The sequence below is a fragment of the Phocoena sinus genome, chromosome 3 (assembly GCF_008692025.1).
Source record: "Phocoena sinus isolate mPhoSin1 chromosome 3, mPhoSin1.pri, whole genome shotgun sequence".
NCBI classification, from domain to species: Eukaryota; Metazoa; Chordata; class Mammalia; order Artiodactyla; family Phocoenidae; genus Phocoena; species Phocoena sinus.
The window spans coordinates 3579449-3606321 of NC_045765.1; the positions used below are offsets into that span (position 1 = coordinate 3579449).

General features: G+C 59.3%; 1 protein-coding gene across 2 annotated transcripts; it reads right to left on the minus strand.

The window, feature by feature from the left end:
* On the minus strand, positions 1-26873 carry SEMA6B (semaphorin 6B). 2 transcript variants are annotated; one of them, XM_032629117.1, is made up of 17 exons: positions 26743-26873; positions 11605-11754; positions 11340-11463; positions 9628-9688; positions 9404-9466; positions 8913-9014; positions 8410-8500; positions 7965-8084; positions 7386-7474; positions 5733-5950; positions 4734-4865; positions 4348-4497; positions 3761-3943; positions 3526-3672; positions 2507-2584; positions 2318-2376; positions 1-1897 (listed from the first exon to the last, which is right to left on the minus strand). In XM_032629117.1, the coding sequence occupies exons 2-17, from the start codon at positions 11723-11725 to the stop codon at positions 993-995; spliced, it is 2643 nt and encodes an 880-aa protein (XP_032485008.1). In that variant the 5' UTR covers positions 11726-11754; positions 26743-26873; the 3' UTR covers positions 1-992. The 2 variants fall into 2 exon arrangements, with proteins under 2 accessions (XP_032485008.1, XP_032485007.1); XM_032629116.1 differs by lacking the exon at positions 26743-26873 and adding an exon at positions 12913-13093.

Genomic DNA, 26873 nt, shown 5'->3' on the forward strand with positions numbered 1-26873 from the left:
GCCGGTGGTTGTAAACAGTTTTATTGACAGGGGGTTGGGGGAGGCAAACTCCAGAGAGGGTCCAGGACTCTCAGCTGGCCACTCAGCTGGCATGCATGGTCAGCTGGAGGTCAAGGGGGAGGTCACAGAGGATGGGTGGCATGGGACCCTCTGACCACCCTGGGGCCATATTTACAGGGGGGCCCGCCCGCCTTCGCCATCTCCCAGACCGCCCGAGCCCTTAGACAGCCGCCAATACGACTTCTGGGCAGGCCGTCCTGACCCCCTGCCTGAAACCCCTTCCTCATCACCCCTCAAACTCCTAACCGGCACCTCGGAGGCCCCCGGCTTTCTGGAAGCCCCGGCGTCGGCTCAGCCAACGCCCAGGCCGCTGGGGCCTCCGCGCTCGCACACAGACACACACACCGCACGTGGCCGCCCCCACGCACACGCCGCAGCAGCCCGCGGGCACACGCGCACGCCTCCCTCCCCTTCCCAGCCCCTTGCACACGGACACGGCATGCACGCGCGCGCACACACACACACACACACACACACATACATACATACATACATGCCGGGGGCCGGGTCGAGGAGGGACCTCTGGGTGGGGCCGGGGGGGGGAGCTGGGGGAGCTGGGGTCTGCAGATGTGCCCCCTCCCCTTCCCACCGCCAAGCCCCCGGCCGCCACCCCGAGAACGGAGTTGTGCAATTGGTTAGAAAACTGCAAAAGAAACGCAAATTGGAAAACAAACCAAAAATCCACGCGCAGAAGGTCAACCTCAAATCCACAGCACATTCCGCCCGCCCGCCCGCCTGCCCCAGACCGCCTCAGGGTCCTGCGGCCCCGGGGCGCGGCGGGGCGGGGAGCCGAGCCCCTTGTGCTTCCGGGCGGCGGAGGGCGCCCCCCACCCCGCGCGGCTGGGCCGGGGGTCTGAGCACCCACTCGGAGCTGGCCCGGTCTCTCGCTCCTGGTTCCCGTGGCTGGCACCGCCGAGGCGCGCGGCCCCGGCCTAGGGCACGGGGGGCGCAGTCCTGTCCGGGCCCCCGTACGAGAGGAGGTGGGCCAAGTCCGTGCCGGGCCGTGCGTGGCGGCCGCGGGGCCGGGCCTCGCCGCTGTTGATCGTGTGCGTGCGGCGCAGCGCGGCGGCGGGCGGGGCGTGCGCGCCCGGCCTCCGGAGGCTGCCGGTGGGCGGTGGGCTCCAGGGCCGAGGGAGGCCGTCGGCGGCGGAGCTCGGGTCCGAGGGGCCCGTGGGCGCCGACACCACCCGCCGGCGGTCCGGGCTGGCGTGGGGGGTGAGCGGGAAGTCGCCGTGGGAGGCGCGGCCGGGCCGCGCGACGAAGAGGCGGGCGTCGGGGGCCGGCTCGCCGGGCGCGGGGGGCGCCTCGGGGGCGCGGGTGGGGGCCAGCAGCAGGAGGGAGGATGAGAGGGAGGCCGTGAGCAGCGTGTGGCCGTGCTCCCAGGCGCGAGGGCCCAGGGCGTGCGGGTGCGGGGTGGGCAGGCGCTTCTGGGGCAGCGGCGTCTGCTCGGGCGTGGGCAGCAGCCCAGAGTCCAGGTCGTGGGAGCCGCCCTGCAGCAGCGTGGCCTTGGCCCACCCGTTCTGCATCAGGGGCGCCAGCAGGGCCTCGGGGGGAACCCCGGGCCCGCCGCCGCCCCCGGCCCGGCCCCCGGGGCCGCCCGCCCGGCGCTCGCCCAGGCGGCTCACGCTAAGCACGGCCTCGCCGCCCCCGTGCGCCAGGATGCCCTCCTTGTCCTTGCGGCGGGCCAGCTCGCGCCGCTCGCGGAGCCCCACGTACCAGCCCACGCTGAAGCCGGACACCACGGCGCCCACCACGAAGGCCGCCACCGACGACGTCACCAGCAGGTTCACCGACACCAGCCCGGCGCGCTCCTCCGAGAGGCTGGCCCCTAGGAGTCCTGGCCCGGAGGGTGGCGTGTGAGGGGCCCGGCCGGGACGGTCCCCTGCGCACCTCTCGCAGCCTCCGGCTGGTCTACGCACTCAACGTCTGTCTGCTTCTCTGCTTCGTGGCGCCTCTCTGACCCTTCCAACGCCCGTCTGCCCACCTCTTTGTCCCCTGGCATCTGTCTTAAAGTTTGTCTGCCCATCTGTCTCCTGGCCTCTCTCTCTGCGGTCCCCAGCGCCCCCTCGCCATCTGTCGGTCCTTTTCCCACCTCCCTACCTGGAAGTGGGGCCCCCTCCCCTTCCCAAGCCCTGACGGTAGCCAGTACCGCCCCCCCCCCCGCCCCCCGCCGTTGGGCATGGGCGGCAGAGGGTGTGAGAACCCTGGAGGACCAGGACTCCGAGTTCCCAGGCCTCCTCCCCTCTCCCCCGCTCACCTGTGCAGTCCCCTAAGCCTGAGGTGCTGGCCCCGGACACGTCCTGCTCAAAGGTGGCTCTGATGAGGGCAGGGGGGCAGAGAGGCGCAGTCAGCAGAAACCTCTCGCACAAAGCTGTGGTTGGGGGAGGGGACTCCCGATCATCACGTGGGTCACATACCCGCCCCCCACCTCCCTCGTCCCCAGTACCTGGTGCCCGGGCTGAGGAAGATGCAGGAGCCATCCGGGGCCCAGCCGCAGTAGGGGTCCTGACTGCCAATACAGTTCCTGGAGCAGACAAGGGACCCGGAGGGCAGATCAACCACAGCCCCTTCTGAGGCACCTCTTACTGTCAACTCTGGGAGTTCTCAAGGTACGTCTTAGCGGTGGGGGCTATTTCTTCCCCATTTTACAGATGAGAAAACTGAGGCTCAGGAAAGTTTACTTTTGCCCAAGGGACAGAGCCAGGGTTGGAGCCCAGGCAGGCTTGCCCCTGAGTCTGTGCTTTGGGTGTGTGCTATGGCATCATTATTGCCAAGTCGGCGGGCACAGGGTCAGGTGCTCTCCAGTGTGTGGAGGGCACACTGTGAGTCCAGAGATGTGCCAGTGTTTTATCTGCATGTGATCTTCCCACCCCATTTTATTTATTTTATTTGTTTTTTTGGCTGTGCCACGCGGCACGTGGGATCTTAGTTCCCCGACCAGGGGTTGAACCCATGCCCCCTGCAGTGGAAACGCGGAGTCTTAACCACTGGACCCCCAGGGAAGTCCCTCCCACCCATTTTAGAGGCAGACAAACAGCTGTCTCCCTGGTCCCCAGCTTCTGCTCCTGGTGCTCTTAGAAATGTCAATCGCATCCCATCCTGCTCTGCCCATAGACCTCCAGGGCTCCCACCTCACTCCAGGGGTGGGGGAAGGAGCCCAAGTACTCCCCACAGCCCACAGACCCTGCACGACCTACCCCCGGCCCCGTCCCCTCCCTGACCTCTCCTCCTCCCTCTCTCCCCCTCTCTCATTTTGTTCCAGCTATACAGGCCCCCTCTCTGTTCCGCCAACACACCAGGCCCGGTCCTGCCCCAGGGCCTTTGCACATGTTCTGCCCGCTGCCCTGCTCGTGGTTCAGTGAGTCAGGATGCTGTTGGGGCCTGGACTTGAACTTGACTCTCTCCCTCTTCCTGTGCTCACCTCCCCTCGCTTCCCCTGCCCGCAGCTGGCCCAGGAGTACTCACTTCATGCATCCTGAGTGTTGCTGGCAGCGCGCCACGGGCACTCGGACCACACAGCGGGGGAAGGCCGCCAGCAGGCCACCCGAGGCCGCATCCAGCTCCAGGCTCAGCAGCCGCTGCCCTGTCTCGCCACCCCCAGAGCGTCCACACCTGGGGGTGAGCAGATTGATAAGACTCAAGGGGCACGCCCTATCTCCCTGCCCACTGGCCCTGTCCCTTGACCTCTGCCCGGCCTCACCTGTCCGGCCGGTAAGTCTCAAACTCCTCCAGGAAGACACTGGGCCCGGTGGTGCCCGAGGCACTGGCGTTGGGCCAGACAAGGAACTTGAGGACAGTGCCCGCCTCAGAACCCAGGAAGACGACAGTCTGGTTGCCCCAGGGGCCGGCGCCCACGTCCACGGCCACTCGCGTCAGCTGGTACCTGGGGCCAGGGTTGGGCAGAGGTCAGGCTGCCTCCCAGCCCTCTGGGGTCCTGGGCGCACTCAGAGACACCACCCACGCCCGGCAAGGTGGACATGGGCGTGGCTCCAAGGGGGCACATCATGGAGAGAAACACACCCCCAAACCCAACTCCTACCTGGGCCTGCCTGTCTCTCTCCCTGTCTCCCTCCATCTTTTTGTGTCAGATGGTCTCTCTCTTCCTCTCTCTGTTTCTCCCTCTTTCTGGGCATCCCTGGAGCCTCATGCCCAGCTGTCTTGAGTGTCCGGCTTCCCCCTCGTGTCCGAAGTTGGCCCTGTGCCTCCCTCCTTTCCCACCACCCTGGCCAGGGCTCTCCTTCCCACCCAGCCCGGCCACCAGGACCCCGGCCCCGTGTAGGGACTGACCGCATCAGAGTCCGAACAATCCAGGGTGCGTGGCCCAGTGAGGGCACTGCCTCATCCATCAGGGGGTGTGTCTTGACGAAGTTGAGGATCTCGTCCGGGAAGGCGCTGGAGGCATTGTACTGCATGCCGGGAGCTGCACAGCACCCGGGCCTGGGTGGGGACGAGGGGGTGGTCAGGGTGGACATGGAGGCCCCCACACAGGGGCTCTGATTCACCAGGGGACCTGCTGCCCTGCCCAAAGGGCCTCGGTTTTCCCCACCTGCATAATGGGTACAGCTGAACTCGGCAACAGCTATTGAAATAACTAACTGCCTGGAAGTCCAAGCCCTTGGTCCAGGGTCAGGATCCTACCCAGGCACCTGTCTCAGGGTCGAGGGGGCTCTCACCGGGGCCGTGGCACCTGGTCCTCCGGCACGGGTGTCCAGATGGACTCAGGGGACTTCTGCTCACGGAAGCGGCCCTCAAACACGGCAGCCACCTGTGTCATGTCAAAGGCGCAGACGGCCGAGCCGGGGATGCTGTGGGTGGGGGCAGATGAAAGGGAGCAGTGAGCCTGGCCAGGGGTGGGATGGGGGTGGGGGACTGCCCTGGGCAAGCAGGTGGAGGAGTGTTTGTCCTCCGGAGCTGTCACATGTTCAGTTCCCTGGGCCAGAGGTTGCTGCCCGCCCCCCGCCACCCCGCCCCGTCCAGTCCAATCACTTCACCTGCTGAACAGTTCTCAGACTGGATCGTAGTTCAGCCCCTCCACAGCTACCCGTGTCCAGGCCCCCCCTTGTCACTTGCCTGCATATCCAGTCTCCCAGGTGCCACCCTTGCTCCCTTTCAACCCATTCCCCAGGGAGTTTTCCAAAAATGCAAACCTGACCTGGTCCCTCTTCTGCTCCTTACTCTCCCATGGCTCCCTAGTGCTCTCAGGATAAAATCCAGGCTCCTCCCCACAGCCCATTACCTCCCTGCCCTCATATCCTCTGCTCTCCCCCTTGCTTCCCTCCAAGCCAGCCACACGGGCCTCCTCCCTATGGTTTAAACATAGCAAGCTCATTGCAGCCTCAGGGCTTTTGCACAGGCTGTTCTTCCAACTTGGAATGCTCTTCCCGCTTCTTCCATCTCACAACCATTGATGCCTCCTCCAGAAAGCCCTCCCCGACCCCTCCTCCAAAGGCAGAGGATGGGGACGCCCCCCCCGCCCCCATCTGCCAAGTTCTGGCCAAAGGGCCTCGGAGGGTCAGTGTCTGGCTTGGTGCCCCCTGGCCTGGGACCGAGGCTTCCCGGGAGTCGAATCTTGCCCAGTGCAGGACCCAGGGGATATGTGGTGAGGTAACATGGGAACTCTCCACCTATGCCCGCCCGGTGCTCCCAGTCTGCTCCCGACGGTGCCCGCTGACCTGTTGCTGGGCGTGGAAAAAACAGCAAGGACCACGGGCCGGCCCCCCAGGCTGACCACGCCCGTGACGGCCCGCAGCACGTTGAAGTAGAAGTGGGAGTCCCCTGGCACCGAGCAGTTGAGCCGTGCCTTCAGGAACGACGTCCACTGCTTCTCCAGCACGCGAGGGGAGCCGCCCACGTCATTCTTGCACACCCGGGCCACACGGGACACCACCACCTGGCACATCAGCAGGCGGGGGGGAGGGCGGGGGCTGAGCCCTGTGTTCTGCAAGGCCTGCCCGCAGGTCGCACTGCCCGCTACCCAGGATGGGATGCAGGAGCCTGGCCCTGGGTCACTGTGGGTGCCCCAGCCAGTCACCTTAGCCCCCTGAGCACCAGATTCCCCAGCGAAATGTGGGGATGACGATGATCACGGTCACCATGACAAGCATAATCATCATCGCTTCCACTTACAGATGACTCATTAAGTACCAGGCACTTTATCCTCCTCATCTCTCACGTTCCTCCCAAAGCTCTACAGAGGAGGGCCTACTGATATCCCCGGGGTACAGAGGGCAAACTGAGGCACAGCAAAAGGAAAGTGACCGAGGCCCAAGGTCACACTAGTGGTAAGTGGCAGTCTGTGCACTTAAATGTCTCCGTGCATTGAGGGATGGGATGGATGTATGGATGGATCAGTGGACGGATGGATGAATTGGAAGGACACAGTGATGGACAGTGAAGATAAGGAAGAAGGAGGTAATCAACTGATGGATGAATGGGTGTGTGGATGGATGGGTGGCTGGCTGGACGGTTGGATGAGTAAACGGCTGTGAGTCTGCATGAATGGATAGATGGGTAGATGAATGGGTGGGTGGATGGATGGATGAAAGGATGGATGGGTGGACAGATGGATATGAGTGTGGATGGGTGGAGAGATGGGTAGAGGAATGGCTGAATGGCTGAATGGAAAGACAGATGAAGGAGGTAATGACAGATCAGTGGATGGGTGGATCCATGGGTGGAGAGAAGGTTGAATGGAGTGGATGAGCAGGTGATGAGGAGGAGATGGGATAGATGGTTGGATTATAGAGGGGTGGGCAGGTAGGTGGAGAGCTGGATGGTAGATGGATAGCTCAATGGATGGTTAGGTGTATGAATGAATGGACAGGTAGGTGTATGAATGGATAAAGAAGTCAACGAGTGGGAGGTGGGTGGATGGATATATAGGTGCATGGAAGGGTAGATGAGTGGACGGATGGATGGAGGATGGCTGAGTCAGGGGGTGGGCGGATGGATAGATAAGTGGTTTGATTGGAAGTGTGGGTGGGCTGAAGAACAGATAGGTGGGTAGGTGAGAGGGCGGCTGAGTGGGAGAGTGAGTGGGCAGACAGATGGGCCGTTGAGGAAGGATGGATAAATGATGGTAGATGGGTGGGTGGACAGGTGAACAGCAACGGCACTGGGACTGGAATCAGGGGTGTATCTGACTTCAGACCTGGGACCCTCACCCAGGGCTGCTCCAGAAATGTTTTCAAGCCCCAGGGGCCTGGACCTCTCGCCCCAGGTGGAGTTTCATGGAACCACCTCTGCTCCCCACTTCCCGAGATCAGAGCCTCTCAGCTGCATGCCCCACTGCCTGGGCCTCTTTGGGAGGGGAAATAGGGCCCTACCTTTTCCAGGTAGTTAAACTCCATTGCGATCTCCCGGAAGAAAAAGTAGATGTGGCTGCCCCACTCCACCACGTGGACAAAGTAGGGCTCTGTAGGAGACGAGGGGTCGGAACTCAGCCCGTGACAGGAGAAAGGGAGTTTCTGGGGCTGGGAACACAGTAGCCTAGGTGGCTGCTTTTACAATGAAGGGGGGGAATATAAGCTGATTACCCAGGCAAAATAAAAGAGACCAAAGTTCTGGGGGTCTTTTGGAGGGAGTAGGTGTCAGAATCCTAAAATCACCTCGTCTTCTTTCCACAGACAGCAACGTCTACTGTTTTGTCACCTTCCTCCTTCATGTGTTAAGCTGAGCTCCTACCATACCGCTCATGCTGTTCCATTTCAGGTTACTAAGCCACCCATTTCCAGCAGGTTCTACTTTAGATCCAACTTAAATCTTTCCTCTAACTTTATCTTCAAAGAGGCTAGTAGGTTCCAAAGATGAGATGGGAGCTCCCTGCCTGTCTCCTCTGGGACTGTTATTCTGGTGGGGGAATTTGATGAATGTCAGCCCTACCAGGTCTGCCCCTATCGCCCCACCTTTGAACCACTTGGAGTCGTGTTTCACGGTGCGCAGAGTGGGCCGGTCCCCGAGGCTGCGGTAGATGACGGCGTCGATGGCTAGGAAGTCGGTAACGGTGGCTGTGAAGAGCATCCCTTCTGGATGGGGGTGAGTCAGGGGGAGGCGGGTGAGAGATTAGATCATAGAGGCCGGAGGCTGGGTAGGTCAAAACTTGACTTCAAGACTGAGCCCTGAGCCTAAGTGAGCCCTAAGCCCCAGGCTGAGCCCCAACCCTGCCGAGGCCCCGACTTCAGGCTGATCCCCCAACCTCGGCTGAGCCCTGCCCTTGAGATTCTGCCTGTTTCATAGCTGGAGAGATGGTCTCCCAGCCATCTTCTAAATGACCTGACCCCAAGAGTAGAAAATGCCACGTCTTGCTGTGGACTGGGGCCCCATCAGATGGTCAGAGTTGGGGGCACTCACCAGAGAAGAGGGCAACATTGGCGTGTTTGGGGTCGTATGGGCAGCGGGCCATGCCGCTGATGTTGTCCCCGAGGGGCTGCAGTGTGTCCATCTGCGGGGGGGACAGGGACTGAGTGACAGAGCTCCTGTCTATACCTAGCAGCCCCTGGCTCCCCCAGCCACCCCCTCCAAGGGGACTCCTGGCGCCACCTTGGATGTTGTGTGACTTGGTCAGTCATTTAACCTCTCTGGGACTCAATTTACTGATCTGTAATAAATGGGTCTGAATCGATCCTAACTCATCCTATAACTGGTTTGTAGTTTAAGTTGCTGCAGCCTGTACAGGCCTCCTTTGGAAGCCTGCTCTGGAGCTCCGGGTGAGGGGTCTGGGAGGGCGTATCCAGTAAGGCTTCCTGTAGGAGATGATGTGGCCTGGGGATAGGGCATGACCAGTGGAGGGCCAGTGAGCAAAGGCGTGGAGGTTGAACCTGGGGCAGTCAGGGCTTCGAAGAGCGGTGACTCACGCTGTAGTTGGCACACACGGGGTTGAAGGCATTGGAACCACACACGAAGAGGGTGGATTCGTCCCGAAGTAGAAGCACCTTTACAAAATTTCGACACTCGCCCTGGATTGGGGCGGCGGGAAGAGAGAAGCCAGGGTGGGTGTGGTCACGGGTGTGGGCGGGGTCAGGAAAGAGGCGGGGCCTGCAAGGAGGGGCCAGGGATGTGGGCACGGCAAAATCAGGGGGCTAAACTAGGACTCGGCTGGGGGCGAGGCCATGACTAAGGGAGGGGCCCAGACAGGGAAATAGGGCACTTGACGGGGTGGAGCTATGGCAAGACGAGGGCTAAGGGCACGGCCACGACTGAGGACCACCTTGGGGGTGTGGCCAGGCTCTCGGAGTAGCCAGGGCAACACCAGGGCCCTGGCTTAGAATGAAAGCAGAAGATTTGCCCTGGGGGGTGGCCAGGACGGATTGGGGCGTGGTTGGAGGCGCGGCCAGGGCCCACTTACCTCCTGCTTGCCCTTCATCCGACACACGTTGATGTCGCTGGGGTTGGAGCGCCAGGTCAGCTTCTGGGACACAGAGAGCTGGTGAGGTGAGCGGGGTCCTTGACAGCCCTAGGAACCCTGCTAGGGAGGCCCGAATCCACCTTGCTCCCCAGCTCAGTGTCTGGGCCCCCTGGCGGGAGCCCCAAGCATTGCCCCCTCCCCTCCCTCCTGCACCCCCTCCTCACCCGCTGGTACCGCAGCTCCATGGACGTGGGGGGCTCCAGCTCCACCCGGTACAGGTTGTCCCTAGAGGAGGGGTGTAGTTAATGAGATCGGAGAGCCTCCCCTCCCCGCCCACTATTCTGACAGCAAACGTGAGGCCAACACGAGCCAAACAGGGGTGAGCCAGCGCCTCTGCCACGTGCAGCTCCGCATGTGCATGCCCTGACACGCCTCCTTGTGCCCTAAAGTGAGCCACGGGTTCTGGCACACCCCACATGCCTTACCACGCCACCTCACGCTTACACACCCCATGGCCTACACCCAACACAGCGCATTGTCTGATGCCTTTACATCCGCTGTCCCCGTCTCAGCGCCCCTAGTCTCCCCCAGGCTCTCACCGCTCCCCCCATGCCACAGAAACTGCCCTAATCAAGGTCCCTGGCCCCTGTTAAGTCCAGCGGTCACTTCTCTGTCCTCCTCCCCCTCTCCACAGCGTCTCCCCCGGCCAGTGCACCCTCGTCCTGGGACCTCCATCCTCACTGGGTTCTTGGACCCTGCACTCTCCTGGCTTCCCTCCCACCTCTCCGGGCCCTCCTCTCTCCCTGGTGGGCCCACACCTGGGTCCTCTGGCCTCTTCCCTCCCCCATCCATACCCCTCCTGGGCCGCCTTGTGCACTCTCAGGGCTGGAACCACGTCTCTGCCCGGATGACACCCACAGTCCTGTCTCCAGCCAGGGCCTCCCCTGAGCTCCAGATTTGGGGTCCAGCTAACCCTCAAGGTCTCCACGAGGGGGCTCAAAGGTGTCTCATACTCTGTCTCACGCTCAGCTTGGCCACACGGCACCCTGCCATCCCCCAAATCTGCTCCTGCCCTGTCCACCATCTCGGCTGAGGGCAACTCTATCCCCACGACATGGGAGTCACCTTCAACTCCCTTCTCCTTCCCTCCCAATATGTCACCTCTGCCTTCAGTATCTAGCGAGGGTTCACCCACTTCTCACATCCTCTATGACCACCACCCTAGTTCAGCCCCCATTACTGCCCACCTAGACCAGCATTGTCCCCTCTGCCCTAGTCTAGTGGCTCCTGCCCTCACCAGTACAGTCTGTCCTCCCCCAGCCGCCACCAGAGGGCACCTGTGAGCACCTGAGTCAGGTCCTGTCCCTCCTCTGCCCACAGCCCTCCAGGGTCCCACCTCCCTTGGGGGTAAAAGCTCAAGTCCTCCCCTGCAGCCCACAAGGCCCTGCCCTCCCTGCCGCGTCCCCTCCCTGCCCTCCCCTCCTCCTTCTCTCCCCCTCACTCACTCTGCTCCAGCCACACGGGCCTCCTTGCTATCCCTCCACCATGCCAGGCAGAGTCCGGCCCCAGGACTTTTGCACGGGCTGTGTCCTATGCCCTGACTTCTCCCTCTCCCTCAGATTTCCTTATAGCTGGCTCCTCATCAGTTCTCAACTCAAACGTCACCTTCTCAGAAAAGCCTTTGGGGTGCCACTTCAGCACCCCCTCTAGCACCCAGTGAATTTTGACCAAACAGCTGTCCCTACCTGGTAACACATCATAGCAAGCTCTGGGCTCCAACCACACCCAGAGTTCAGCACCCTTAAAAATCCCACCCCAGGGACACACATTCACACTGCAGCCAAACAACAGGCCCCAGCATGCAAACCTCCCTAAAATGCTACCACCTACTCCCCCACACCTCAGCCTGCACACTCTGCCCGACAGTCCCTCGTACCTGTCCCCGATGAAGAGCGTCCTGTTGACCCGCAGAACGCGCTGGATGTTGAGATCGTCGGTGCCCTCTGCGGGGGTCAGGTGTCCTGGCCCGCTGCCCACGAACACGGGATAGTGGTTCAGGTCTGGGGGGAGGGCGAGGAGGGGTGTGATCCAGGGCCAGGGTGAGCCTGGCCTGGTGAGCCCCCGGGGGAGGGGGCAGCAGATCCAGCTGGGGAGCAAGACCCTCCCTTGGGACTCCCCCTCTCCAGGCCCCCCCCACTCACAGTCCCTGGGGGCCACGCTGAGTGGCGGCGGCTCCTCGGGGAAGAGGCCGTGGGAGCCTCCCAGTAGCAGCAGCAGGAGCAGTAGGGCCGGGCGGGGAGGGGGCGCTCGCGGAGTCCGCATGGCGAGGTCAGGGCGACAGGAGGTGACACCTGCGAGCGAGGGGCCATGCGGTGAGCCGTGTGGCTTGCAGTCCCCATTGCTGCCAGCAGAGGGAGCGCGAGAGCCGCGGCGGCGGGGACCTTCAATTTCCAGAAAAATTCCCCATTGGGGGGTAATCATTTAAAAATAACAACAATCATGGCAACAACAATAACACCAGCACTTATTAATTACCAGAACAACTTTCTGACCACATTTTAGTGAGAGCTCAGGAAACGGTTTCTAACAAAAAATGGATAATCATGAGAATATTGATTTTAAAAATTAAATGATTTTAGATTAAAAATTAATAATAATAACAGATAAACAGGGACTTCCCTGGTGGCGCAGTGGTTAAGAATCCGCCTCCCCAAGAGGGAAGAGATATGGGGACATATGTATAAGTGATTCACTTTATTATAAAGCAGAAACTAACAACACCATTGTGAAGCAATTATACTCTAATAAAGATGTTAAAAAAAAAAAAGAAGAATCCGCCTCCCAATGCAGGGGACACGGGTTCGAGCACTGGTCCGGGAAGATGCCACGGAGCAACTAAGCCCGAGCGCCACAACTCCTGAGCCTGGGCTCTAGAGCCCACGAACCATAACTACTGAGCCCACGTGCTGCAACTACTGAAGCCCGCGTGCCTAGAGCCCGTGCTCCGCAACAAGAGAAGCCACCGCAATGAGAAGCCTGTGCACCGCAACGAAGAGTAGCCCCCGCTTGCCGCAACTAGAGAAAGCCCACGCGCAGCAGCGAAGACCCAGTGCAGCCAAAAATTAAATAAATGAATAAATAAATTTTAAAAAAAGAATTCTTAGAGTTAAAACACAAAAACCTTAAAATGAAAGTCTCAAAAACCAAAAATTCAAAGGCTCTTGGAATTTTATAAACCACAATCTGGGAACTGCAGTACTTTAGAATAGCAGAATATTCTAGCTGGCCAGGGACCTCAGAGGCCCCGGTAAGTCTAACTTCCTTCCCGATAACAGCCTTTCTGTCCTCTCCTGGAATACCTCTGTGACAGGAGCCTCACGACCTCTTCAGGGGGCCTGTTTCCCGCTCCCGCTCAAGGGAATTTGGAGAAACTTCCAGGTGTGTAGAGTGGAGACCACCCCCCACCCGTCCCAAGTGATGATCTGGTGGGCGGTGTGAACAGAACTCACCCTCTGGAACCCAGCCCTCCACGCCCCTCCCAGAAGGAGTGCAGTCCGCAGGCCCCAAGAAGACACCCGCAGCCTCTGGGCAAGCCCCGTGCCTCAGTTTCCCCGTCTGAGCAGCAGGTACATCTCCGAGCCCTGCCCCCAGCCTTGGGGTGCGGGGATCCCGAACCCGTGGAGGTGGACGCGAGGCGGGAACTTTGGCCCTGGAACGCCTGCCTCTGAGGATTCAGGGCCAAAAAACAGGAAGGCCTTGCGTGGAACAGCAAAGTTTCCTCTCTGTGACCCTGAACTTCCAGGATTTGTGACTCAGCGGACGCCAGGATCTCACGTGTGCGCGGATCTGGCTCTACTTCCTTAAGAGTTTCCTTCCCCGACTCCTCCCCTGCTTAGCAACGTCCCGTGGCTCCCAGCGACCCCCGAGCCAGGCCCCAGACACTGCATTCAAGACTCACAACGGGATCACCATCCCCGCTGCTGCCTACCCCAGCCTACAAGCTTCCTCTTTACAACACCTGCCGGGGCACCCCGTCTCTGGTGTTCTGTCTGCTCTGTTTCTTCTCTTTTTTTTAAAAGATTGATTGATTGATTGATGTATTTATTTACCTGCCGGGGCACCCCGCCTCTGGTGTTCTGTCTGCTCTGTGCCTTCTTTTTTTTTTTTTAAGATTTATTTATTTACTTATTTATTTTTGGCTGCGTTGGGCCTTCGTTGCTGGGCGCTGGGCTTTCTCTAGTTGCGGCGAGCGGGGGTTACTCTTCCTTGCGGTGCGCAGGCTACCAACTGCGGTGGCTTCTCTTGATGCGGAGCACGGGCTCTAGCTGCGTGGGCTTCAGTAGTTGCGGTGCGTGGGCTCAAGAGCACAGGCTCAGTAGTTGTGGTGCACAGGCTTAGGTCTTCCGCGGCATGTGGGATCTTCCTGGACCAGGGCTTGAACCCGTGTCCCCTGCATTGGCAGGTGGATTCCTAACCACTGCACCACCAGGGAAGTCCCTAAACATTTTTTTTAACATTGTGGTAAAATGTATAACAAAGTTTGCCATCTTAACCATTTTTAAGTGGCACTAAGTATATTCACATTCTTGTGCAACCATCCTCACCATCCATCTCCAGAACTTTCTCATCTTCCCAAACTGAAACTCTGTCCCCATTAACTTGACTTCCCATCCCCTCCCCCAGCCCCTGGTCCGCACCATCTACTTCCTGTCTCTATGGCTGTGACTCCTCCAGGGACCTCACACAAGTAGAATCAGACAGTATTTGTCCTTCTGTGTCTGGCTTATTTCCCTGAGCATCATGTCCTCAAGGTTCATCCATGTTGTAATGAGTGTCAGAATACCTTGACTTTTTAAGGCTCAGTAATATTCCACTTTGTGGATAGACCACATTTTATTTATCCATTCGCCTGTTGATGGACACTGGGGCTGCTTCCACCTTTAGGCTATGTTGTGAATGGGTGTGCAAACATTTCTTTGAGACCCTGCTCTCAATTCTTTTGGGTGTATGTGCAGGCGTGGAATTGCTGGATCGTATGGTGATTCTATGCTTAACTTTTGGAGGAACTGCCATGCTCTTTTCCAAAGAGGCTGCACCATTTTACATTCCCACTGGCATTGCCCATGAGTTCCAATATCTCCTGCCAACACTATTCTCTGTTTTTTGATAGTAGCCATCCTAATGGGTGCGAGGTGGTGCTCTGTGCCTTTTACCCCATGTCTTATCAGAATAACTTTTTTTTTTCTCTCCTTCCTTTGGTACGCGGGCCTCTCACTGCCACGGCCCCTCCCGCTGCGGAGCACAGGCCCCGGACGCGCAGGCTCAGCGGCCACGGCCCACGGGCCCAGCCGCTCCGCGACACGTGGGATCCTCCCGGACCGGGGCACGAACCCGCGTCCCCCGCATCGGCAGGCGGACTCTCAACCACTGCGCCACCAGGGAAGCCCCCCAGGATAATTTTTAACTTCAGAAACTTCAGGACAACAGCTTCCACTCGTGGGCCATGCAGCATTGTGGTGAGGGGAGGGGCTCCAAGGCCATAAGTGTTCAAATCCCAGCTCTGCTATGTACATGCTGTGTGACCCTGAACAGGTCACTCCACCCCTCTGGGTCTCAGTTTACTCACCTGTGAAATGGGCATGGTAACAGTATCAACCTCACGGGCCTGTGGTCGGTGTTAGCAAAGTGCCTGGCATGCTGCAGGTGCTCAGTAAATGCTAATTATTATTGTTGCTGTTGCTGTTGGTATATTGAGTATCAGAGGCCGGGCTGGGTGGTTTCCAGGAATTGCTTCATGGAGACCCCTGATGGCTCTAGTACGGTTGGTATAACATTCAGTCCATTTTGCAGATGGGGAAACTGAGGGATTGATTGAGGGGCCATGACCCACCAGAGAGGATGTAGCAGCTGGATTGAACCCAGGGCTCTCTGCTACCAGGATTTTGCTCCTGGAGGTTGAGCGTACGAATGGTCACGGCAAGGCCGATAATCACCCGTTCCGCCATCCCTCAACCCAGTGAGGCCAGCAGTTATTGAACACTCAGTTCACAGATGGGGAGACTGAGGCCCCAGGTCGGGATGGGACCTCACGGCTCATTTTTTCTCCTGGTTTTCATAACTTTGTGAAGCAGCAACTCGGGGCTAGAAGGCTGTTCCTGTCCTCCCTCTGTCCACAGCTGCCCCCAGCCCCTCAGAACCACCCTGGGAACCCTGAAACCCAAACTGGGCTTTTCTTACCAGCCCCATTGTTCCTGAGCCAAAGACAAGGGTGTCGGCCTCCCAGTCCCTCCCCTGCCCTGAGGGCCCCATAGCCCAGCTCCCACCCCCTACCTGGTCCCCTGGCTTCCAGTCCCGCCCCTTCAGTATCCTCCTCAAGGTAGCAAAGGAATCTTTCTAGAACCCAAATCTCACTTGTTTCTTCCCTGATCTAAACCAGGGTCTCTCCCCTTCGGCACTGCTGACATTCAGGGCCAGGTCATTCTTTGGGGTGGGGAGGTTCTGGGCGCTGCCGGGTGTGGCGCAGTATTCCTGGCCCCCACCCACTCGATGCCAGGAGCATCCCTCAATCGCGACAACCAAAAATGTCCCCAAACACCGCCCAGTATCCCTTGGGGGGCAAAACCACCCCCAGCTGAGAACGTCTGCTCTAAACCCTTCTATGGCTCTCCAGTGCGCTTGAAACGAAGTCCCCTCCCTTCCATCTCCACCTCTGAGGATCTGCACACGCTGTTCCCTCTGCTTGGAACACCTTCCTCCTGCTCCCAGTAACCTGGTGAACACGCTCGCTCGTCAGGTCTCAGACATCTCCTCCAGGAAGACTCCCCAGATCAGCCCGGACTGACTTCCTCTGGGCTCCTGCCTGCCTGTGCCGGAGGGCCCTGCTCACCCGATCTTCCAAATGCCTGGTTAACTGTTCATCTTCCCCACTGGACTCTGAGCTCCCCGAGAGGGCGGGACTGAGTCTGTCTTGGCCACCACTGTGTCCCCACTGCCCAGCATAAGGCCTGGCATTCAGTAGAAGCTCAATAAAGAATAAAAGTAGCAAACACCAAGCACTTGTGATGTGCCAGGCACTGTCCTAAGGACTTAAATGAACTCATTTGATCCGCACAACACATCGGAGAGGTGGGTGCTGTGCCCCTTACAGAGATGAGGAAACTGAGGCACAGAGAGGTGAAGTCACTTGCCCAAGTGGAAACGGTGGAGCCAAGACTGAAACCCGCTCAATCGACACTTGTTAGTTTGACGATCATGCAGAGCTGAACCCCACATGCTCTTTGGGGGAGTCTGGGTCACGTCGGGGCCAACCCACTGCACCTGGCCTCAGTTTACCCCCCTGACCTGGGGTTATCGGAGAGGTGGCACCTCTCCCACCCCTCCAAGACCATCTGCTTCTCTCCATGAAACTCGAGGCATCTCTGCCAGCAGCTGTCCGGCGCCCACCTGCCTGGAAGTGGCCCCACCGCCGGCCCTGGCACCTGGTCACTGGGAGCCGCACTAGCTCCCAACCCCGGGGCCAGGCGTGGGGAGCTGCGTGGCCAGAGTGTGCACCCCTTGGCGTGCAGGGCACCCATGTGTCTGCCTACCTGCAGCCCTGGAGACATGCATCCATGCACATGGGGGTGGGAGGGACAGTCATAAAGAGATAGAGGTCCACCCCCAGCCGGGAGGGCTCACGCTGCGGCACGGCCTCTCTGCCTGACCTCCCAACCGTCACTCCAAGCCTTGGTACAGTCCCACTATACAGACGAGGAAACTGAGGCAGGGATGGAGACTCCCCCCAGGCCACCTGGCTTCACCCTCCCATCGACCTTCCCAGGTACCATATGGCCTTAGCTACTCTAACTTCATCAAAAGTTCAAATTTCCTTCTGGAACATTTTTTCCCACCTGGCCAGGGCTACCTGGGCTACCCCAGGGCTTCAGCATACATTTTAGGATCAGCTGGTAAGTTCCAAAACAAATAACATCATAAAACATGTTGGGATTTTCACCGGAATGGTGCTGAACGCATAGACCAAATTGATCTATTGACGGACAGGCTCCCTGTCTCCGCTAATGGTTCAGGCCCCACCTGGGAGTCACCCCCCCACCAGCTCCCTTCAGCACCGGCCCCTTCTTTTCTCACCCTCACATCCAATGCCAGCAAGTCCTGTGGGGTCTTCCAAATTCATCCAGAATTCTCACCCCTCTCTAGCCTGTTCCTTGGTCGACCCCCAGCATCTCCTGCCTGGACCCCACAGTCCCCTCCACCCGGTCCACAGCTCCCACCCTTCATCCCCAAAGTCTGTTCTCCCCGAAGCCGCCACCAGAGGGCGCGCGTGAGCACCCGAGTCAGGCCCCGCCCCTCCTCTGCCCACAGCCCTTCAGGGCTCCCACCTCCCTCCCAGTAAAAATCGAAGTCCTCCTGGGGCCCACAAGACCGTGCGCGACCTGCCCCGTCCCCTGCCTGCCGTCCTCTCCTTCCTCTCTCCCCCTCGCTCACTCTGCTCCAGACACGTGAGCCTCCTCACTGTTTCTCCAGCACACCAGGCCCGGTCCTGCCCCAGGGCCTTTGCACGGGCTGTTCCTCACTCCTGAAAGCCTTTTCTCTCAGATACCCACATGGCTCCCTCCTTATTTCAGGTCTCCACCCCCACCCCCTGGACTCTAGCAACCCCTTCCCTCCCCATGCACCCACCTCCCACCTGGGGTCCAATGTCACACTCTCAAAGGGTCCTCTTAGACCCTCTGTTACTTCGAATATGGTCCTCGGACCACCAGCAGCAGCAGCCTCACTTGGGAGCGGTTATAAATGCTGAGTCCTGGGACTTCCCTGGTAGTCCAGTGTTTAAGACTCCATGCTTCCATGGCAGGGGCATAGGTTTGATCCCTGATCCGGGCAGTTCCGCATGCCATGTGGTGCAGCCCCCTCCCCCCAAAAAAAAGTCTACACGGGGATGCCCCCCCCTCCAGGAAGCCTTCTCTAACTGCCTTCCCTGGGGAGCTCCGTTTCCCCCGGCTCCCCCAGCCATGACCCCGCCCTCAGCTCCACCCAACCTCACCAACTTGGGAGCATCTGTGACCAGCTCTGGCTCTTTGTACCTCAAATTGGAAGCTATTCATTCACTCATTGGATGAGCAATTACTGAGCACCAGTTGTGCGCCAGACACTGTTCCCAGCATGGGGCCGCAGCGATGGCCAAGACAGTTGCAAAGCCCTGCCTCTGGGGGGTTCCCAGTCCAGTGGGGAGATAGGGGTACACACATTACCAGAAAACAGAACTCAGCTTCTGACAATAATATCGAAGCCTGAAGATGAAAATGCAGAGAATGATGGAGAGTGATGGCAAAGGGGCTGCTTTGGCTGGTGGTCAGGGGACCTCCTGGAGAGGGAACTGAAAAGGCAAAGCCCTGGAGGCTGGAACCATCAAAGGAACAGCAAGGAGATGCCGATGGGCGGGGAGGCTGCCATATCGTAACAGAGGAGCCCTGGGACTTTCCCCCTTTTCCAGACAAGACACAGAGCCTCAATTTTCTCATCTGTAAAATAAGGCACTAGAACAGGGCCTGGCACACGTGTTTACTCTCTGTGAAATGACCTTGCTGGGTGACCTTGGGCCAGCAGCTTGCCCTCTCTGGGCCTCTCCATACCACAGCAGGTGACTCAGTGACCCGAGGCCAGGCTCGGAGCCCCTGTTTCTCCATCTGCCGTGGTAAGGATGGGGGCGGGATGCCCGTCTCCAGTTCCATGGAAGGAGCTCCTGTCAGCCCAGCCGCCCCAGGATTCCAGCTCCGGGGCCCGGCGTCCCCGAGCGGATCGAGTAACCTGGCGAGGCAGCCGGGCCCCTGCGTCGTCCAGGTCTAGTTACCAGCTCTGCTTACAGCTGCCTCCTCCACCTGCCTCAGTTGCCCCCAGCGCAGCCCAGCCGGGCTCTGGGGCTGTCTAGGAACTTGGCAGAGTAGCCAGAGGGAGTCCCTTGGGGCCCAGGCCACGGGGGCGCTGAGGAGAGGGGCTCCCTCGCCCCGCAACGTTCGCACCACGCTGGTTAACTCATCCCTCCCCAGCCTGGGAGGCGGCCAGCACATCCTCTCGGTCCTCAGCCTTCCTCCCTGTGTTCTCGGTTCCCAGAACCTCAGCTTCCCCATCAGTGACTTGAGCACGATAACCATCCCCAACAGGTTATCACGATGGGTAAATAAGCTCCAGATAGTAGGTGCTTAATAAACTATTGACTGCTGTGCGGCCCAGGGTTACATCCTTCCCCTCTCTGGGTTTGCTTCTGCCTCTGTAAATCAGGGATGAGAACATTGGCTCCACGGGGGCAAGGGGTCTGGTGCACAGCAGGCACTCAACAAATACCGGCTGAATGAATGTCCCACAAAAAGATCCAATTTATGAAAGAGCTACAAAGATCTGTTTATTCCAGACTTCCTGAGCACCTACCGTGTGCCAACATGGCCGGGGATTCAGCCCTGACCGGGGTCATGCACAGAGCCGGGCATGCAGTAAGCACCCAATTAATGCTGAGCATCTCGTTTAAAGAGGATGGTGCTCAGAGTACCCGAGTCGACTCCCCGGGGCACCCCACAGCAGCCCAGCAGGGCAGGGATTTAAGCTAAAATTTGATGAAGCCCCTACTGTGTGCCAGCTGCTCGACCAAGCCTTTCACATGTTTGGTTTCCTGCCCACGCCAACCCTATGAGGCAGTGACCAGCACCATTATCCCCACTTCACAGAGGGAAAAACTCAGGCTCAGAGAGGTTAAGACACTTGGCCAAGGTCTCACAGCACAGAAGGGTGTAGTTGGGATTCGAACCCAGGCCACGTGGCTAAACTGCCTCTTACTGTCATTTACCGAGTGCCCACAATGTGCCATCTGTCAACGAGGCTGCACAGCCTAATTGCACATCTTGCAGATACGCAAGCAGAGACCCAGAGAGAGGCTGCCCCAGTGCCAGGCCACTCAGAGAGCCAGTGGGGAGACCAGGTGTCAGAAGCAGGACCTTGAGTGGGGGACATGGACAGGTCCCCGGGGCTCCCAGCCAGCCAGACAGGGGGCACTCCTGGGTAATTAATTTTAATCACTGTTTGGAAATTGGGCTGCCAGGAGGCAAATCGGAAGCAGCAACTTGTAATTAGGAATGGGGAAGGGGGGCGCTGCTTTCTTGGTGATGTGGCGACCATTCTGAGGAAATTAAAGTGTCATTTATACCCAGCGGGTAATTAGGGGGCCTGGGAGGGGGCCACTCGAGGGGGCTGGGGGCTCCTAGGGAATCTGGGATGGCACTGGGAGTTGGGGGTCAGGAACCCACAGATTCCCAAGTGGGGGGCCCTGAGCCGGCCTGGGGGCAAACGTACTCTGGTCTCAACCACAATTTGGAGGAAACACAGAAGAGCAGGGTGGTGCTCTTGGGACCCAGCTTTGGGAGACAGAGGGGAGTAAGGCTTGGCTCTAGGGGGCTCCACTGTAGGGAGGGCAAACAGATCTGGTCCCTGCCCTTGGGGTCCTCGATCTGGAGGAAGCAGAAGATGGTGAGCCCGGCCCCTCTCACTTGGGGTTCTGGGAGCCCTCCTCTCCCCGAGGCTGATCCTCCCAACCAGAAGTCCCCCAGTCACTATCCCTCTCTAGAGGCCCTGTCTGGGAGGCCACAGGGATCCCCAAGTGGGATGAGACCAGAAAGGCAGGTCTGGAGGGGGACACGGCTGAGCGATGCTGGGCGGGAGGCTGGCGGGGCCCTGCCAAGTGCTGCTGGGAACGGAAGACCTGGCGATGAACTTGAAGAAGACAAAGGCGGGAAATGGGTCCTGGGGTCCTAGAGGACCACAAGTCCTGGTGAGTCAGGGCTCAGGAATGGTGGAGATGCTGGCAGAGTGACGTGGGTTCTGGGGGCTGGGGCGTGAGAGCAGTGCATCAATGGAGCAAAACGGCGAGGGGACAGGGGCCCCCGTTTTGCTGGGTGACCTTGGGGAATCTGCCACCCCAATCTGTGCCTCACTTCTTCCCAGACCCTGGGACTTAGACATTCAAGGGGAAATAACAGCAAACATTTATAGAGCACCTATTGTGTTCCAAGCCCTGTGCAAAGGGCTTTGCAGAAAGTACTGGTGGGGTAGGTAGGAGGGGTTTCCTCACCATTTTACACGTGAGGAATTGCAGGCAGCCCAGAGTGGGCAAGTAATATGCCCAAGTTTGCACAGCTAGGAAAAGGCCAGACTGGGTTTTGAACCCAGGCCATATGGTCCAGACACCACACTCTTAACCTTAGCACTATGTGCCCCCAGAGAAAGGGGCTCTCAGTCCCCCACATCTAGTAAGTCCAAAATCTATCCTGATCCACCCACTTCTTTTCCCCTCTACTGCCTCACCCTGGCTGGCCCCCATCATGGTTCATCTGGACCAGCGCAGACGCCTCCACCCTGGTCCCCCAGCTCTGGCCCTTGCTGCCCACAGTCTGCTCCCTGCAGCAGCCAAAAGGCGCCTGTGAGCACTTAAGTCAGGCCCCGCCTCTCCTCTGCCCAGAGTCCTCCAGGGCTCCCACCTCACTGGGATAAAAGTCCAAGTCCTCCCTGTGGCCCACAGGGATCTGCATGACCTGCGCCGTCCACTCCCTGCCCTCCCCTCCTCCCTCTCTCCCCCTCGCTCCCTCTGCTCCAGACACAGGGGCCTCCTCACTGTTCCTCCAACACACCGTGCACTTTGCACGGGCTGTGCCCTCTGCCCGGAAGGCTCTTCCAGTTCTCTGCATGACTGGCTCCTTTTCATTTTCCAGGTCTCAGCTCAAACACCACCTCCTCAGAGACACCCTCCCTGACATCATCAGCTAAAACAGCCCCGCCCTTCTCAGTGTCATTCCTCGGGGCACTTGTTATACTCGATTCACTTTCTTTCCTGAGTTAGTGTCCATGTTCCCATCTAGTGTGAGCTTGGCAAGGGCAGGGCCTGGTCTGCCTTGGTCATTGCTGGGTTCCCAGCACCTGGCACACAGTAGGCAGTCATTAAATATCTGTCAACTCATGAAATGAGAGCAAAGAGCCCACAGCTCTCAATGAGATCAGGACCAGAGGCCACAAGCTTCTGCTTTTCAAAATTATTCCTTTTCCCAGAGTAAGAAAAGAACAGGTCCAGACCTGGCACTTTCCCTGCATCCTCTTGTTTAAATGTTCAACCCTAAGGGAGAGAGAATAGCATCCATGTTTCACAGATGGGGAAACTGAGGCTTAGAGAGGGGGCATGAGGGAGTGAGTGAACGAAGAGATGAATTCCAACCCAGGTAAGTCTGACCCAACTGTTGTGGCAATCTCTAAAGGCAAAAATTCAGAGGGGCTGTCTCAACTGCCCCAGGGGATTCTTACTGGGCCTTCAGGAAAGGGAGAAGGTTCTGAAACTATCAGAAAACATGTCGCTTCCCCCTGGTGAACTCCTACACATCTGTCATGGTCCTAGAGGCAATGCCCATCCTCGATGCATCTTCTCTGATCCACTGGGAAGAGCCAGATTTCCTCAGCCCCATTTTGCCCCAACTCTGATCCCATGTAGCCAAGAGGGCCAGGGTCTGCCTGTTTCCCCTCCCTGAGCCTGGAAGACCCTTGAGGGCCAACCAGGCACTAGAGCTAAATCTCCCTCTCTGCAATCCCAGCATCACCCAGCCCAGGGCCAGGCACACAGAGGCCACTGGGAGCATCTGTTTGGTGACTGACCTTCCCTACCACTCTAGACCAGGTCTCCCCCGTGCCCTCCTGAAAACCCACGTACCCACAATCCTCTCTGGGATCCTGCAGTTGGGAAGTTCTCTCCTAGGTCAGCCCTTGGAAGGCAGGCTCAGCCTGGGACAAAATGCACCCTGGGAAATGTAGTCCTCACTAGACTGGGCTTCCCTCCCAGCAGGCCCTGGGGCTACCACCTTTGGACCCTGGGGCTACCACCTTTGGACCCTGGGGCCAGCGAAGGAGCTTCAAGGGTGGCTGGTAGGAGGCCACCCCTGTATCCCTGCCCAAAGAGATGGAAGAGGGGGTCCTTGGCCTCCCAAGTCACCTCCTTAGCACATTCTAATGCCTGCCACTTCATCTGGACATCCCTCAAGGGCAGGTGATGAACGACTGTGATAATAAGAGAGAATTATGTGGCTCAGGCCCAGACCTCTCAGGCCACACATCAAACCCTGGCTCTGGCAAGCCAAACCTACACCGATCACAATGGTGGGGGTATCTGGCGTGTGGGTCTGTCCCCTGAAGCCGACTCCTAGATAATTTGACCACGGGATGTGGGGCAGGCGGCCGGGGCCCCCTCCCAGGCTGCCATGAGCCTCAGTGTCCCTGTTTCTGCTAAATGAGGCCCCACCCACGGTCAACCCCAATCACCACCGGGTCTTGGATGAATCAGTCTGAGAAACTGCAGCCCCTTAAATGGCTTAGAATTTTGGAATCACTGTATCCTAAACATTTTCCCAGCATTCTGGAAAGCCTGTCTCCTGGTAGCTATCCTTCCCCACGGCTGCTCAAGGTCTGAAACGTGGCCCATTCCCTCCCCTGCTCTAAGATCTCCGATGGCTCCCTATTGCCCTCGGGATAAAGCCTGCTCCCCAGCTTGGCATCCGCGGCCCCTGTCACCTCTCAGGCCTCATTGCTTATTGTCTCCCACCCTTAAAATGGCCCAGTCACTCAGGAGTCCCCCAACACACCCCTCCGTGGTTTTCCCCACTGCTCCCTCCACCTGGGATCCCTGTCCCCCTCGCCTCCTGGCAACTGCCTTCTCACCCCTCAAGGCCAGTACCAGCATCTCCTCCTCCAGGCAGGGGATGCTGGCACTGGCATCCCTGCTTCCACCTGTCCTGACCCTGGCTGAGTCCTCTCTGGGTTCCCCATCATCACCTGGCAAAGGGCTGGGCACACAGGACAGGGCCACACCACAGGGTCAGTTAGGGACACCCTCCTTCCCGGGAGATGGGCAGCGACTGGCACATCCTTCAGCCCCGGGGGACCCAGCTTACCTGTCCCGCCAGCTGACGTCAGGGTCACCTTTGCAAGGACAGTTTGATTTCTATCTTCCTGGTCCAGCCCCCGGTAACCCCAGCAACTCTCGGCTCAAGCCCTGGGCAGCCACTGCAGATGACAAACCCTCCTGCAGCTCACATCTCCAGCACCTTCTTTGACCAGAGGACAGAAGTGAATGGCCCCTCCCTGGTGACTCAATACCTCCGCTGGGAGTCGTGCTCTCACCTCAAAGCAGAGGAGGCGACAGGACCCTTAGGCCCCATGGGTGCTCAGCGCTAGCAGAAGGCAGGTGGGGACTGGAGGGAGAGGTTACAAATCCAGGGTATTCCTTGGGACCTCTCTCTGCCTTGTCTCCCTCCACTCAGGTCCTAAAACCTTCTGGGGAGATCGCAGCCCAGAGAGGGCTACAGACCTGTCTGAGGCCACACAGCAGCACCCCTGCTCTCAGGCCCCAGCCTTCTCTATGATGCTTTTTTCTTTTTAGAGAGGGGTGGGGCATTGGAAGCTCCAGGTCTAATTTCTGCCCTGCCCAGGTTGGCTGGGTGGGGAGCCAGGGTTTCCAAGGAAACCTTTGGGCTGGCATTTTGGGTTTCAGCAGATGTGGAGGCTCCTTTCCCCCTTGACCCCGTCTAACAGCCCCAGCAGTGGAGAGGCCTGGCTTCCCTCTCCACCCATTCTGGGCCTCAGTCTCCCTGTTTGTTCTTGGGAATGGGCCAGTTCAGGGTGGACACGCTACAGTTTAACGAGTCTCCTGCCAGTCTGCCACCTACCCAATATCCAAGGTCCTCTGTGCCACAGGGATCCCCCAGCTACCTTCCCAAAGAGCTCAGGACCCCCTCCCAGGAGAATACTGACCCCACCTATGACTCCCAGCCTCTCCCCACACCCTGTACTCTGTCTAAATAGAGTTTCAGCAATTGCTCAGATACATTCAAAAATTTCAAAATTTCATCCTTGAGAGAAAACATGTGTACTAGGATATGGGAAAGGGACTGGCCAGCATCTGTAGGGGAGGGATGCCCCGGGGGTACTGAACTTTGATTTTGGAGAGTGCGCTGTACCCTTGAGAAGCTGAGGGAACCCAGAAAAGTATGAAGCAATGCAATTTTGCAAACTGGGGGGGGCTTTTCTGAAGCCCCAGCCATTAGTCCCCCCCTTCCTCCTTAAACCCAAAAGAGACCCCCAAAACTTAAGGGCCCAATCCCGTAACCCCAAGCCCCAGTTCCCCTCCAGTCTGGGAGTCAAAGATGACAGCCTCAAGGGGGAGGATGCCAAAGACCTCAGCCAGACGGGGCCAAACAGGGGTTGAGGGTCTGGGAATCGCCCCCAGCCCCAGGACGCTTGCAAAAACTCCCAGCTTCAGCGTCTACACGTCCGGGCAGGGGCAGAGCAGGGCGGAGGTGCCCCAAACTCGGAGGGCACCCTGAGGGGGAGAGCGGGACAGGGGGCACGTGACCCCCACCCTGGAGACCAATCAGCGCCCACGGGAGGGGGCCACACTCGGCGCCCCCCACCCCTCCCAGCGCTCTCGGAGAGAGACGCTTTCTTTGTCCCTTTGTCAGCTCTTGGGGGGCCCCGAACCCTTGGGCTCCCACTGCATCGGGGGGGAACCGGACCGGCTGACTCTCTCCCCCCACCGCGGCCCCTACCCCGCGGCCCGGGCCCTGGACTCGTTCAGGGGCGCCCAAGGTGCGGCGGCTGGACCAAGGAGTGGGGCGGAGGGGCCTCACCTCGCTGGGACCACCGCACCAGCCCCGGGGGGCCCTCGACTTAGCGCCCAGGGCCCCGCCCCCCAGCACCACCTCCCACCCTCGGCCAGCAGGCCCCCTGCCTGCCCTGAAACCCCCACCTGGGCCCAAATCCAGCTCCCCAGCGGCGCAGCCGCGAGCCCCCATTATTATGCCTCTTACGGCCCCCCCGGACAAAACCTCCACCCGTTGCGGTGCCGACAGAACCCCCATTATAGCTCCACATACAGGCCCCCAGTCAACAATCCAGGCCCCCCCAGCTGCGGTGCCATTAAACACCCCCATTATGGAGTCTCATTCAGCGCCCCAGGCCCAAATGCAGACCCTTCAAAGCGTTGTTACTGGACCCCCGTTATATCGCTCCATACTGCGACCCCCCTAAAATCCAGCCCCCTCCCCAGTTGCGTTGCCGGCAGATCCTCCCGTTACAGAGCTCCACAAACCCCCTCTCCGGCCCTAGTCCATCCCCCTCGCAGTGGCGGGGCCCCCAGGCCCCCCATTATAGCGCCTGACCCGGCCACCCCAGCCAACAATTCAGCCCCCAGCTGCGTGCCGACAGACACCCCCGGGATAGCGCCTCCCCAGCCCCCCCTCTTGCAGACGCCCCGGGGCGCTTACCTCGGAGCCGCGGCCGCCGCGAGTGCGCGGGAGGGAGCTCGAGGGCGGGAGGGCGCGGGTGTGGGGGGGGGGGCGGTTCGTGCGCGCACCTGTCCCGGCCCGGCCGGCTCAGCCAGGCATCCCGGGGTGGG

Coding starts and splice junctions, on each gene's coding strand:
- SEMA6B (XM_032629117.1), bottom strand. CDS start 11,725: ATGCGGACTCCGCGAGCGCCCCCTCCCCGCCCGGCCCTACTGCTCCTG. Junction 11,464..11,604: donor CAGCGTGGCCCCCAGGGACT/GTGAGTGGGGGG, acceptor CCCTCCCCCCAG/ACCTGAACCACTATCCCGTG. Junction 4,866..5,732: donor TTTTCCACGCCCAGCAACAG/GTCAGCGGGCAC, acceptor CCCCACCCACAG/CATCCCCGGCTCGGCCGTCT.